Source organism: Monodelphis domestica, chromosome 1, assembly GCF_027887165.1.
Source record: "Monodelphis domestica isolate mMonDom1 chromosome 1, mMonDom1.pri, whole genome shotgun sequence".
NCBI classification, from domain to species: Eukaryota; Metazoa; Chordata; class Mammalia; order Didelphimorphia; family Didelphidae; genus Monodelphis; species Monodelphis domestica.
Window position 1 is genome coordinate 58,908,088 of NC_077227.1, and position 12,885 is coordinate 58,920,972.

At 41.9% G+C, this 12,885-nt stretch overlaps 1 protein-coding gene and 1 long non-coding RNA gene across 33 annotated transcripts in view; one reads left to right on the forward strand and one right to left on the reverse strand.

The window, feature by feature from the left end:
• KCNMA1 (potassium calcium-activated channel subfamily M alpha 1) overlaps nucleotides 1–12,885 on the reverse strand; it is a 936,156-nt gene that overhangs the window by 460,718 nt on the left and 462,553 nt on the right. For all 32 annotated transcript variants that reach the window (XM_056819947.1, XM_056819943.1, XM_056819916.1 and 29 more), the window contains one exon: nucleotides 2,579–2,640. In XM_056819947.1, coding sequence (XP_056675925.1) covers nucleotides 2,579–2,640 — 62 coding nt within the window. The remainder of the gene's footprint in view (nucleotides 1–2,578; nucleotides 2,641–12,885) is intronic.
• The window catches only part of LOC103097359 (uncharacterized), a 51,942-nt gene that overhangs the window by 22,165 nt on the left and 16,892 nt on the right, over nucleotides 1–12,885 (forward strand). The gene's annotated exons all lie outside the window — the stretch shown is intronic.

The following is a 12,885-nucleotide window of genomic DNA, read 5'->3' on the forward strand; positions in this document are numbered from 1 at the left end:
GGTCTTTAAGGTTTACAAAGTGCTCTCATTTGATCCTCATGACAACCCTGGGAGAAGAGTACTGCAGGTACTATTATCCCCAATTTATGGATGAGGAAACTGGAGCTGAGAGATAAGGCAACTTGCCCAGGGTCACAGAAATAGCAAGTGGCAGAACTAAACTCAAAGCAACCCAAGCCTTCTGAGTCTAATACCAGTGCTCTTTCAATTTACACCACAGCTGTCTAATGAGTTTCCATTTAAAATCGATAGGACTCGTGCAATTAAATAACTCTGGATCAGTGTTCAGAATAGCTAGCAATAAAACTGAGGGAAACCCAGGGTGAATTTTGCAGTGCAACTACTGCTAATAATTGTCTAAGGGTCCTCAAGATAGAATGTTATCAGTTTTATGAGAGAAAATAGAATCAGAAGGGACTCCAATCCTCTTTACTCTCCAATTCCTTCCAGAAGTTGTGGCATAGGTTAGAGTATTTAGGAGAGAGAATTTTGCTTCCAGAAATCCCTTTTTTCTTCCATATCCCATCAGATTTCAAAGGCAATGTCTGACTCTCTAGGGAGTCAGATTCATGCTATTTGACGATATAAAGGACAACATTTCAACTCTTTTGTCATTAAGGATCATCATTTTATTAGTAATAACAAATAATAAATAGAGGAGAAAAGAAAATGGTCCATCCATCCAGTTTCAATAACCATCGAATTCCAACACTCACCTGGAAAAAGAGACCCATATTTCCTGGAAGAGGAGCATTATATCCAGTGACTGAGTTCCTAAGCAAAGATGAGGGGTATGGTGGCAGAGATGATGGGGGTTGTTGAGGACACTCACCTTTATCCCTAAAGATAAGGTGGAGAAAAAGAAAAAGGTATTTAAAATATCAATTCAGCAAGAAAAAAGAGATAAGGAAACAAATACTGTAATGTAAATATTTTTAAATGGCTTACCTTTCTCAAAATAGGAACCAGCATTCCTCCAGGCCTTAAGCAGTTCTGTTGCTTCCTTCTTAATCAGGATTTGATGAATGATGGAGCTCTGGCTGACTATGTCAAGTTATATATGTATGGTCTGGCCTCGTGAGAGGGGGACACACTGAATAACCATTAGTAGTCAGAGTCTCTGGATGTGATTTTTCCCTAATATAATACTTGGAGAACAAAATGGGAATCTTCGTTGACCTTTTTGGTCTCTATAATGATTTCTTAAGCACTGTGTTCAAATACAGAGACCCTGAGGTGGCATTTAGATTCCCTCTGAGATTACCTTCCATTTATATTGTGTATATCGTATGTGGTCCTGGTTATTTGTATGTCTTCTCCATTAAAATGTGAGCTCCTTGAGGGCAGGAACCCTTATTTTTGCCTTTTATTTTTCTGTATCTCCAGCACTTAGCACAGAATTTGTTGACTGTTGACTGAAAACACCTAAAGGGGCCAATTTATTGACATCAAATAGAACATCATTCAGAAATAGGACTGAATGTGAGCCTTGGGAGCACTGAGGTTTGAGTCAATATCCACACAAAATGGACACCCCAAAAATTGAAGATTTTTCAACAATGATGATGTTAAATAGGGAGAAAGGGGCTCAGAAAATACTTTTACAGTGGACAAAAGAGGGAGAAGGTTCCCAAGCACAGTCCTTACAATTTCTAATTGCAAGTAAGATGAGCACTCTCCAAGGATGATGAGATTCCAGCCCTGTTCTTGACCAGTAACTTCTCTATCATTTTTAAAGTTTTGACCAGAGTCGGGAGGATTGTGATTGCCAAGGGTAACTTTCATTTGAATCATGGCAGTCAATAAGACAGTAGGTTCAATAGTCATCTGCCTTCAGTTAGCTCAGCACACACTGATTGACACAGGTTGGAGAGGTGCAGCAACCTCCCCATATGGGTATACAAAAAGGACTGGAATAACTTCCATCTTCAGACCTTTGGTGGGAAGAATTTTAAACCATTATTTATCCCAAGAGCTCCTATGGGAGTTTATAATACTTTAGCCTATCCCACAACCTTTCCTTTAGGCACTAAGAAACTCACTGGGAAGCACTTTAGCTTTAAATTCAGCGTGGAAGGCAAAAAGAAGAGTCTCATTGTTACCAGGTGGTCCTTCAAAGATTCAGAATACAAGGAAATCCAAAAAAAGACAGTATCCCATTAAAGCGACAGCCATGGCACTTCCCCAGTTACTTACAACAGAAACCCTCCTTTTGGCTCTAGATCTACCTTAAATGTCCCTTTCCTTTTTTGTTTTTAGTTTAAATTTTGCTTCAAGAAGCAATTCAACAAGTTCCGTACCAGAGCCAATACTCAAGGTTTGGGAGTGGGGCAGGAAGCAAAAGAACACCTCAGGCATCCAAGTCCCTCTTGTCCTACCATCAGCCAAGTCTATGCACAAGGCTCTAAAGATCATACCCCAAACCCCTTATCAACACAGAATATCCCTGTCCTTTCCCAAAGGTTCTTCTCACAATCATAGAACTAGTAGAGTATAAATCAAGGGAGAAAAAACTGAGTACTTTAAAGGTTAGTCATTGTTTTAGAAAAAAGGGAGAAAAAAGTATGAGAATACTCACTTTGACGAATCTATGAAGTATATGACAAGGGCACCAATACTAAGAGCAAAGACTAAGACAACCTGTAAGAGAAGAGAAAAGGAATGTATCATGTTAGAACTGATCACTGGCCAGTTATGGTTTGACACATGCAGAAGACAAGGAGCATCTATTGTTTAAATGCCTATTGTTTTCTGGGGGGCATGGGAACTTTCAAAATGTAGTCCTACTGATGGTACATTCCCATAGATTACATTATCCTTACTTCATTATATTTGAAAAAGTAGCTTGCACCACTGAAGAAGGAGAGAAGGATGTTTTCTGAAAGATAAGCTCTTCTAAAAGCAGACCTTCATTTTAGAAGGTAAACTTTGCTGCGTTCGTGGTCTCTTCTTTATCCTGGACAAGTTCTCTTAGCTTGTGAAGCTGTGGCTTCACAGTTTTATCTCAAATTGTAACTGCATGCATGTGGAAGTGTGAAACTGCAGTGAACCAAAATCTGGCTAGGACGAAGCCTGAGTAGGATCGAAAATCAGCGTTCATTTTTACTCATCCTCTTTATGATGTATTTTTGCTAAGCTGCTGAGGAGTAAGGATTGTTTCTTTCATTCTTTTTTCATTTTTGTAGCACCCAGAGCTTCCGGTGTAAAATCACAGGTGCTTAATAAGGGCTGGCTGATTGATCCTTTCAAAAACTAAATCATTTTACAGATACATCCTGCATTTAAAGCTAGATTGTAGTCAGAACACTACTTTACACGTATGTACATATATATCATAATTTCCATATTAATGCATCATATACAAGCATTCATCTGCGACATACACATACAGAGCTTTCAATTTGCTCCAGCTGTTCTGACATCCTCCTTTCTTGCCAAAAGGGGTCAGGGCAGGATTTCTTATGGCATAGTATCTGATCTATGAAATGCTTTCATTAGCTTATCATTCTAATTAGTCACGTAAACAGAGGTAACAAATAGATAAATAGAAGGCAAAATATGAAAATATGGTAAAATTTTACATTTAAATTAATTAAAATTAAATAAATTAATTTAATAAATTAATAATTTAATAAATTAATTAAATAAAATGCTTTACATTTAAAGCATTTTTATAATGCTTTAAGGTTTGCAAAGTTTTAAGATATTTATTTCATTTGATCTTCACAACTCTAGAAGGTAGTTGCTATGTTATCCCCATTTTACAGATGAGGAAATTGAGGCAGACGAAGCTTATTAGAGTTGCCTCAGGTCACTCAGCTAGTAAGTACCTGAGTCCAGGCTTGAACTCAGAGCTTTCTGACTCCAGTGCTCTATCCATTATACCTACAGGGCATAGGAGCAAGCCTATTGCTGTGAATCTCAGGATACCCACACAGGTCGCAGCAGCATTTGTTTAGTGCTTTAAAGTCTGCAAAGCACTTCACAAACATCATTATATTTGAGCATCCCAGAAACCCTGTGAGTTGGCTGCTCCTGGGATTACTCCCTTCATTTTATAGATTGATAGTTTCAAAGATGTTTAGTAACTTGACCATGGCAGAACAGCTACTCTGCATTCTTTTCATTACTTTGTGCTATCTCCCAATGGTTTAGAAAACATTAACTTGCATGTGTAAGTCAAATAAATTTATCAAATAATTAAATGGATCTGCGATTTCCTCCATCTAGATATTCTTTCAATCACATTAGATAACAATCCATTTATACCTGCTCATCCCTTAGGATATTTTCCCATGTCTTCCCATAAGGAAGTTAGCCTTACTTTCCTCTGTATACATATTCACAGGAAACATATTTGCATAACAGATCAAATGTGTTGTTTTCAGGCCTATCTGAGGCTTTGTGACCCAGTTGGAGATTTTCTTGGCAAAAATACTGAGTGATTTGTCATTTCCTTCTCCAGCTCATTTTATGGGTATAAACTGTGGCAAACAGTTAAGTGACTTGCCCAGGGTCACACAGCTAGTAAGTATTTGAAACTATATTTAAACTCAAGAAGATGAGTCTTGCTGATTTAGTTGAGCCCAGGGATTTATCCATTGTACCAACTAGCGGCCAATAGGTCAAAGTAAGAAAAGATTTTACATTCCTGAAGTTTAATTAGATTACTATAAAAGGAAAGACATATTGATTTTGACATTCCCTCCCATCTCTAGAATACTATAATTCTAAAAATCTATGATCCCTGTCCTTCAGCATAGTATAGTAGTATAGTATAGTGGTAGTCTCTCGGTGACTGAGAATGACTATTGTCTTTGTGCATTACCATCTATGGTGTACCCTCATGTGGCTTTGGAGTCCAAAGGCTGAGGCACAGAGTTTGTGGCACATGGGGCATGGGACGCCAGTTGTGACGGGAGGTGCGGTTGTGGCCTGGTGTCGGCGTTCACGCACAGCGGCAAGACGTCGACGTCGCTCATCTTCAAAGGTGATGGCGGCATGGTGAATGTGGGTTCGCCAGCTGCTTCTGTCAGAGGCAGCGAGTTCTAGCTGCTTTGGTGTAATGCCAGCCCACTTCAAGTTGGACTTTAGCTGATCCTTGAATCTTTTCTTTGGTCGGCCTTGTTTCCTGAGTCCAGCTGACAGTTCACCGTAGAATACCTGTCTTGGTATTCGCTGTGGGTCCATGCGGATGACGTGTCCAGACCATCGTGGCTGGGTCTTGAGGACCATGACTTCGATGCTGGTGGAGTTGGCTCTGTCGAGGACTTCCTGGTTGGTGATTCGGTCCTGCCATCGGATCCTCATGATTGACCGGAGGGAGCGTTGGTGGAATTGCTCCAGCTGCTTCATGTGCTTCCGGTACAGTGTCCATGTCTCACCACTGTACAGGAGCGAGCTGAGGACCACTGGGTTGTACACTTTGAGCTTCGTCGCAGTGCTTACACCGCTGTGTAAGCGCAGACTTTGCAGCGCAGCCGCCCAAGTGCCTGGCTGGCCTTTTGGATCCTGGCATTGATCTCATGGTCTAGGGACCCGTCGTTGGCGATGGTGCTGCCCAAGTACTTGAAAGTGTTGACGTTAGAAAGCTGTGTGCTGTCGATTGTAATGCACGGCTGGTTCGTTGGCCTCCCTGGTGCAGGTTGGAACAGCACCTCTGTTTTTCTGAGGCTGATAGTCAGGCCAAACAGTTTTGTTGCGGTGGAGAACCTGTCCACAATGGTTTGGAGATGATTTTCTTGGTGGGCCATGAGAGCACAGTCATCTGCAAAGAGAGCTTCCAGGATGAGTCTCTCTGTTGTCTTTGTTTTTGCAGTCAGGCGGCAAAGGTCAAACAGTGAGCCATCCAGTCGGTATTTGATGTAGACGCCCAGGTCTAGATCCATCACAGCATGTCGTAATACTTGGGTGAAAAATAGGTTGAATAGTACCAGAGTGAGGACACAGCCTTGTTTCACGCCATTGGAGATGTTGAAGCGGTTGGAAGTCTCTCCACCAGATAGGACTTCCCCTGTCATGTCGACACGAAAGAGCTGGATCAGTTTGACGAATTTTGCTGGGCAACCGAGCTTGCTGAGGATCACCCACAATGCATCCCTGTTCACTATGTCGAATGCCTTTGTCAGGTCTATGAAGACAATGTAGAGACTCAGGTTCTGCTCAAGGCATTTTTCCTGCATTTGCCTCACCATGAAGACCATGTCGATGGTGCTACGATCTGGTCAAAAGCCACATTGTGATTCAGGCAGGTTCTGCTCTGAAACAGATGACAGGAGTCTGTTGAGTATAACACGGGCGAGAATCTTTCCAGCAGTGGAGAGTAGTGAGATGCCTCTGTAGTTGTCACCGGCTGCCCGTGCGCCTTTATTCTTGTATAGGGCTATGATGGAGGCATCTCTGAGTTCTGGGGGCATGTCTTCCTCTTCCCATATGCTGGTCAGCACTATGTGGAATGCCTGGAGTGCCTTTCCATTTAAGGCCTTGTACACCTCGGTTGGGATCCTGTCTTTACCGGGTGCCTTGCCTGCACTCATTTGTTTAATGGCTTTTTGGACTTCCTCTATTGAAGGAGGGACATCAAGTTGTTTAATGGTGTGGTTTTGGGGGATCTGGTCAAGGGCGCTTTGGTCAACTGAAGAGGGTCGGTTGAGAAGGTGACTGAAGTGTTCTTTCCACCTGCTGCTGATGCCTTTTTTATCTTTTATGAGAGTGTCACCGTCAGAGGATAGCAAGGGAGTGGTGGTGGGTTTTAATGGCCCATAGACAGTATTGAGGCCACTGAAAAATTGTTTGTAGTTTTTCATATAAACAAACCACTGGATTTCTTCTGCCTTTTTTTCCCCACCATCGGTCTTGCATCTTCCTGATCTCACGCTGTGCCATGGCTTGGAGAGACTTGAATCTGTCCTTTTTAGGAGCAGAGTTTGGGTTATTTTGCCACTCCATAAAGGCTTTGTTCTTCTTGCTCAATAGGTCTTCAATAGCAGTGTTGTTCTCGTCGAACCAGCCCTGGTGGTTGCGTTGTTTTGGGCCTAGGACTGCCTTTGATGTTTCCTTCACTGCATCTCTGAACTGGTTCCATTTCTTGGTTGAGCTTCCAGTGAGTGGTCCCTTGGCAGACAGCTTGTTGTCCAGGCAAGACTGGAATGTTTGCAGATAAGATGGATCTCTTAAGACGACTCACGTTGTAAAATGTGCGAACTGTCTGGGCGCGTTTTGGATGGCGAGGCGCAATGCGCATTTGAAGAGTCGCTCTAACCAATCGGTGGTCTGTCCAGCATTCAGCTCCTCTCATGGCTTTGGTGATCTTTACATCCTGGATGTCTCGCCGGCATACAATGATGTAGTCAATGAGATGCCACTGTTTTGATCTTGGGTGCATCCACATTGTTTTATATTTGTTCGCCATTCTGAACACAGTGTTCGTGATGGTGAGTTCAAACTCTGAGCATTTGCTGAGTAGCAGTAGGCCGTTGTTGTTCATTTTGCCCACGCCATGTTTGCCGAGCACTCCTTTCCATCTTTCATGGTCCTGGCCAACGCGGGCGTTGAAGTCTCCCAGTAGTATCAGCTTGTCATTTGTGGGCACTGAGTGCAGGACAGCACTCAGGTCAGAGTAGAACTGCTCAATGGTCTCCTCTGTGCTGGTCAGTGTTGGGGCATATGCGCTGATGATTGTGGCATACCGGTCTTTGCTGAGAGGCACAAGGATCTTCATGAGCCTCTCGCTGATGCCCACAGGCAAGTCTGACAGCTGTTTGAGCAAACTGGTCTTGATGGCCAGGCCAACACCGTGGATTCTGTCTTCATTTGAGGCTCTATCTTTCCAGAAGAAGGTGTATCCAGTGGTGGGTTCACTGAGTGATCCCTCTTCTGGTAAGCATGTTTCGCTTAGGGCTGCGATGTCGATGTTATATCGCATCAGTTCTTTACTGATTAGAGCTGTTCTTCTCTCAGGTCTTGGGGTATTCTCTCTATCAAGTAATGTCCTGATGTTCCATGCTCCTAGTAGGAGTTTCTTTGTGTTTTTTCTTTTATTTCGACCACTTAAAGGGATGACCCGCCAGCCGCGGTGTGCTGACCAAGTGTTTGTAGGGCAGGCAATGTTTGAGACACCTTTTCTAGTCCCCTCCCTTGATTAGGGTGAGCAGTGCTGCCCTAGAGAGGGCTGCTCAGTCACCCAGGATGCTGCTGAACGTCCCTGCTGCCCACAGGGCCGAGTGACCACTGGTCCGTGGGCCAACTATGTGCAGGATCGTGACTACAACTGCCAGTGGTCACCTCCACCTGTTGCGTCGTCACTCCCCCATCGCTACAGGTCTTGAAGAGGGTGGATGGGGTTAGGATAAATGAGTGTGCACAAAGATACTTGTGCGTGAAGGAGATTTAAGTGGAAAAGTCCTTCAGCATATTACATTCTAATATAGACATAACTAAGTGCCATATTAGATAAGATTCTGAATATGGTCAGGAAAACCTGGGTTCAAATCTCATTTGACATTTAATAACTGTGTGACTCTGGGCAACAGTCCAGTAGACTAAGGCAAACAGGTTAATCAACTATATAGTATTTGTATAGGTTTTAAGATTTGTAAAACACTTTACACATATTATCTCAGTTGATCTTTAACAAGTTGTCTGAGTCTCAGCTTCTTCACCTTTAAAACATAACACTTGGTCTGTCTAATTAGGAGGGTGGTCATTGCATCCCCTGAAATAATGGATGCCGGGTTATTATTATTGCATACAGATGTGTAACATAGCCTCATAGATACCTACGTATCTATGACCAAGCATGTTAAAAGTATTAACTTAATATCTTTCAGCCTAAATGGGATGTTTGCCAAGGCCAAGAATTCACTGGGAATCCATGCTAGAATCCACTGGCAAAAACCAGTTGCATTAACAGTGAGCCAGAAGTTAAAAAACAAAAAAGGAAATCAGAGCAAGAACTACTACTTGAAAATGAAAAGAGAATTTTTACAGCAACTTGACAAACCCTATTTATGAGAGAAAATATTAAACCAGGACCTAAGACTTTAATATTTTGGGATGGTTCCTTGGATTTAACAATTAAGTTGCACTTGAATAGAATTTAACTAGACTCCTGTTGTCTGTCAATAACCACAGTCTCTTCAGCTCTAATCTGTGAGACAGGCTCTCAGCCTGTTACATCATGCTCATTCATTCAACCATTCATAAAAACAGATCTCAGTGGGGTTTTCCCCCCTCCTGTTGACTGAGTAAAGCAGCAAAACAAATAGCTTAAAATTAATCTTGATCTGGACTGTCATGGGAGAGATAAGCAGGCAGATCCCAGACCTGACCTCATTCCAAAAGGCTGCAAAGGCACAGGGATGGAACCAGAGCACAGGGCAAAGGATTTGTATCCATTCATAAATGGCAGGTCCAAGACCACTTCAAGTCCATTTGGCTCTGACTGAATGGGCATTCATTGCCTGACTGACTGCACTAGGGAAAGTTAGGTTGAAACAAGACCATGGAACCCCATAGTTAAGAAAGGAAGTACAACAAGACAGGAACAGGGAAAGTAAGACCTGTGATTTCATGGGCATAGGGAATTCCGGAGTGAGGAAATGACCTCCACTAATGAAGATTGGTGTCTTCCCTGCAGTATATTGTCTTAGAGAGTTGCCTAAATCACTGAGAGCTTTAGATAGCTGGTCAAGGTTAGAGAACTGTCGAGGGTCATAGAGAGAACAGTCATAGAGCATAGAGTGAGAGAAAGCCATTGTTGAGGCCACCACCATTCGTATAATCAGCCAGATTGAAGACCTCACAGTTACCTCTTAGTTTTACTCACTACTCACTGATGAACTACCTAAGTAGGTAACAAATCTTTTCCATTCTACCCCCACAACACCTCTTTTTTCTTCTCCTTTTTCTTTCATTTTTCTTTTCTATCATTCTCTTCACTTCACTTCTCCAACTATCACCCTAGTTCAGGCTCTTATCTTTTACCTGGACTACTAAAACGATAACCAGCTTCTCTCCTGATTGTCCAAGTTATTTTTTTTTATAAATAAAAGGTCTCACCATGACATTTCTACTTTAAAAACTCCAGAGACTCCTTATTGTCTCTAGGATCAAAGCTGTATTTGGCATTAAAAGGCTTTTACGTTCTGTCTCTATCATACCAATCACTATGTTTACAGGATTATAATTCTTCTTTATGGCCCAACCAAACTAGGGTTCTTCATGTCACATCCCTCCATTCCTGGATTATACTCCCTCCCTACCTGTCTCTCAAATTCCCTAGTAAAGCTCAACTCAAATTATATACCTTATATGAGACCTCTCCTGAGCTCTCCAGATGCTAGTATTTGAAACTAATTTGTATTTGTTTATATGTGCATATGTTGCACCCCCCAATAGAACATAAACTGCTAATATTCTATTGGTTAGAGGCTGCTCAATTTTTATCTGTGCCTCCACAAGGGCCAAGCACATAGTAGGTGCTTTGTGGATGCTGACTGATTCATTGGTAATATGTGGATAGCTTAAGTGCTGCACTGTTACACATGGACTGGGAATTGGATAAGATTGGTAGTTTTTCAGTGGAGATTTTATGTGAAAACACACTCAAGAATTGAAGAAGACAAAGACTATATGAATCTCTTATACTCTGTATCATGGAATGTAACACAACCATCAATAATATTGTAGCTATAATAATAGATAAAAGTTATAGAATACTTAAAAAGTTTTAGTGTTTTCCTTGGAACTTCATCATAACCCAGAGAGGCAGGTGGTATCATCATCGATATTTTACAAATGAGGAAACTGAAGATGAAAGAAGTTAGACTGATTTTCCTGGGCTCACACAGCTAATATGTTTTAGAGGTAGGTTTCACTCTCAAGTCTTCCTAGCCTCATGCTTAGTACTCTATTCACTATATCAAGCTGTCTCCTTAAGCTTAAGTTTCATGGTGGTGTGTGTGTTAGCAAATGGCTCTCCTTAATATTGGATTGTGGTGTTCGGGATGTGATGAAACGCAACCTAATGTAAGGGTACAAAGAAAGCAAACACATGCATAGATCATTAGGTAACAAATCAGCTTCCAAGGGAGAATCATGAAGTCAGAGGATCTCCAGACTGAAAGGATCCTCAAGAGTCACCCCAATAAACCCAGACCTTGGTCCTCTTTGGAACATTCCCCAAATTCCCAGCTTCAACTGGAAGTCCTCCAGTAGCAAGGGATCCATGACTTCATGAATATTGTTTTTTAAATTCCTCTATCATGCAGACTTAATCCCTTGGGCAGCCATTATCCAAGTGTTACTCTCTTAACTGAGCTCTCCTCCTCAATCTCTGGATTTTTCCACCTCTGCCTCAGCTATTTTCTCATCCTAGAGATGACTCCATTTCTTAGGCTTCTTCCTCCCAGTCACATTAGTAAAGTTCCCAGGACAGCCAGGCTCACTTCTCTTCTGGCTCTGCTCCCAACTCTCTGGCCTTTTCCACCTTATCCTTCTCCATGTACTCTCCCCATTTCTATCTCCCTTTTACATGTTTTCTTCTCTGTGTTTTGTTTGTACATAGTTGCCAGCATATTGTCTCTCCCATTAAACTGTAAGCCTCTATAGGGACAGTAATATCTTTTGCCTATTTTTTTTTATCTTTAATGCTTAGCACAAAATAAATGCTTATTGATTGAATTTCTATATCATTAAGCCAATAACTCCTTCAGAGTAAGTACCATCTTTCTTTTTGCTTGTATTTGCTTCCCCTGGGAGTTTGGGGTATTCAGGGAGGACTACTCCTCTGGTGGGAAGGCCAGGGTTCCATGCCCTATGGTGCTACCTCACCCTTTTCAGGGCTGTTCACCCGCCTTTGATGCTTCAAGAGGCTGTGACATACACAGCAGCTACTCCCTGGTAAAACCACCTCAGCAAGTGGGTTAAACCAGATTGAGGGTAGCCAACATCTCAAACCCTTCAGTAAGTTAGGGGAGTGTCTGCCCCAAGCAGCCATGAAAGGAAATGACTTTTGTCTTGCCCCTGGACTTTGATGGCTCTAGAAGAGAGAGTGAATCTAATGACCTTGTAGAACTCTGCCTCACTTAAATCCAATTTCCTCACAAGTCAAGACATTATCCTGTGTCACCTTTGGAAACAAATGAACATTTCTTTCCCCACTGCTAAGTACAGGGCTTGACATGGTAAGTGCTTAATAAATGCTTTATTTATCTATCTCATATGCAGAAAAATGTTGGCCTAGCAATCAATTAATAAGCCATGTCAGCCGTAATCAACCTAGTTTTGAGCCTTGATTCTACCACTTACTCCTTATGTCAAATTAATCAAATCACTTCATATCTCTGGTCCTCAGGGCCCTCATCCCTAAAATTGGAGAACTCCCTACCCTATCTAAGATTTGAATGGAGTTACCTATATGATACCTATGGAAAATTCAGGAGAAGAACATTATAACAAAATCATAACTGGCATCAGGGCAGGATGACCCAACTTCCATGCAACCACACATCCTTGAACTGCTGAATTAAGACTAAGATGCTGAATTATTTGATCAGTATAATTAGAGATATGAAAGTACCCAAGAAGGTCTCTATAGCAAATAATAAAGTGCTAATTGCAGTTTAAGGCATGCAAAAGGAATAAAGGAAAGGTCAATGAAAGCTGATACCTTTAGGGGTAGCAGTCATAGCAGAGGTAGGGCTAGAACAAGACCACAAAGGATGGATTGGAGACATAAATGTGGAGAGGAAGGAAGAGGGGTATTACTGGCAGGGGAAGCTTACAAAGCTAATTGTATAAAGAGATCATTCAAGTCACACCTACTAGTGGTGGGTGTTAAATAACTTAAGTATTAGTTTTCTAAAATGTGGCCCTCTCCTTAAC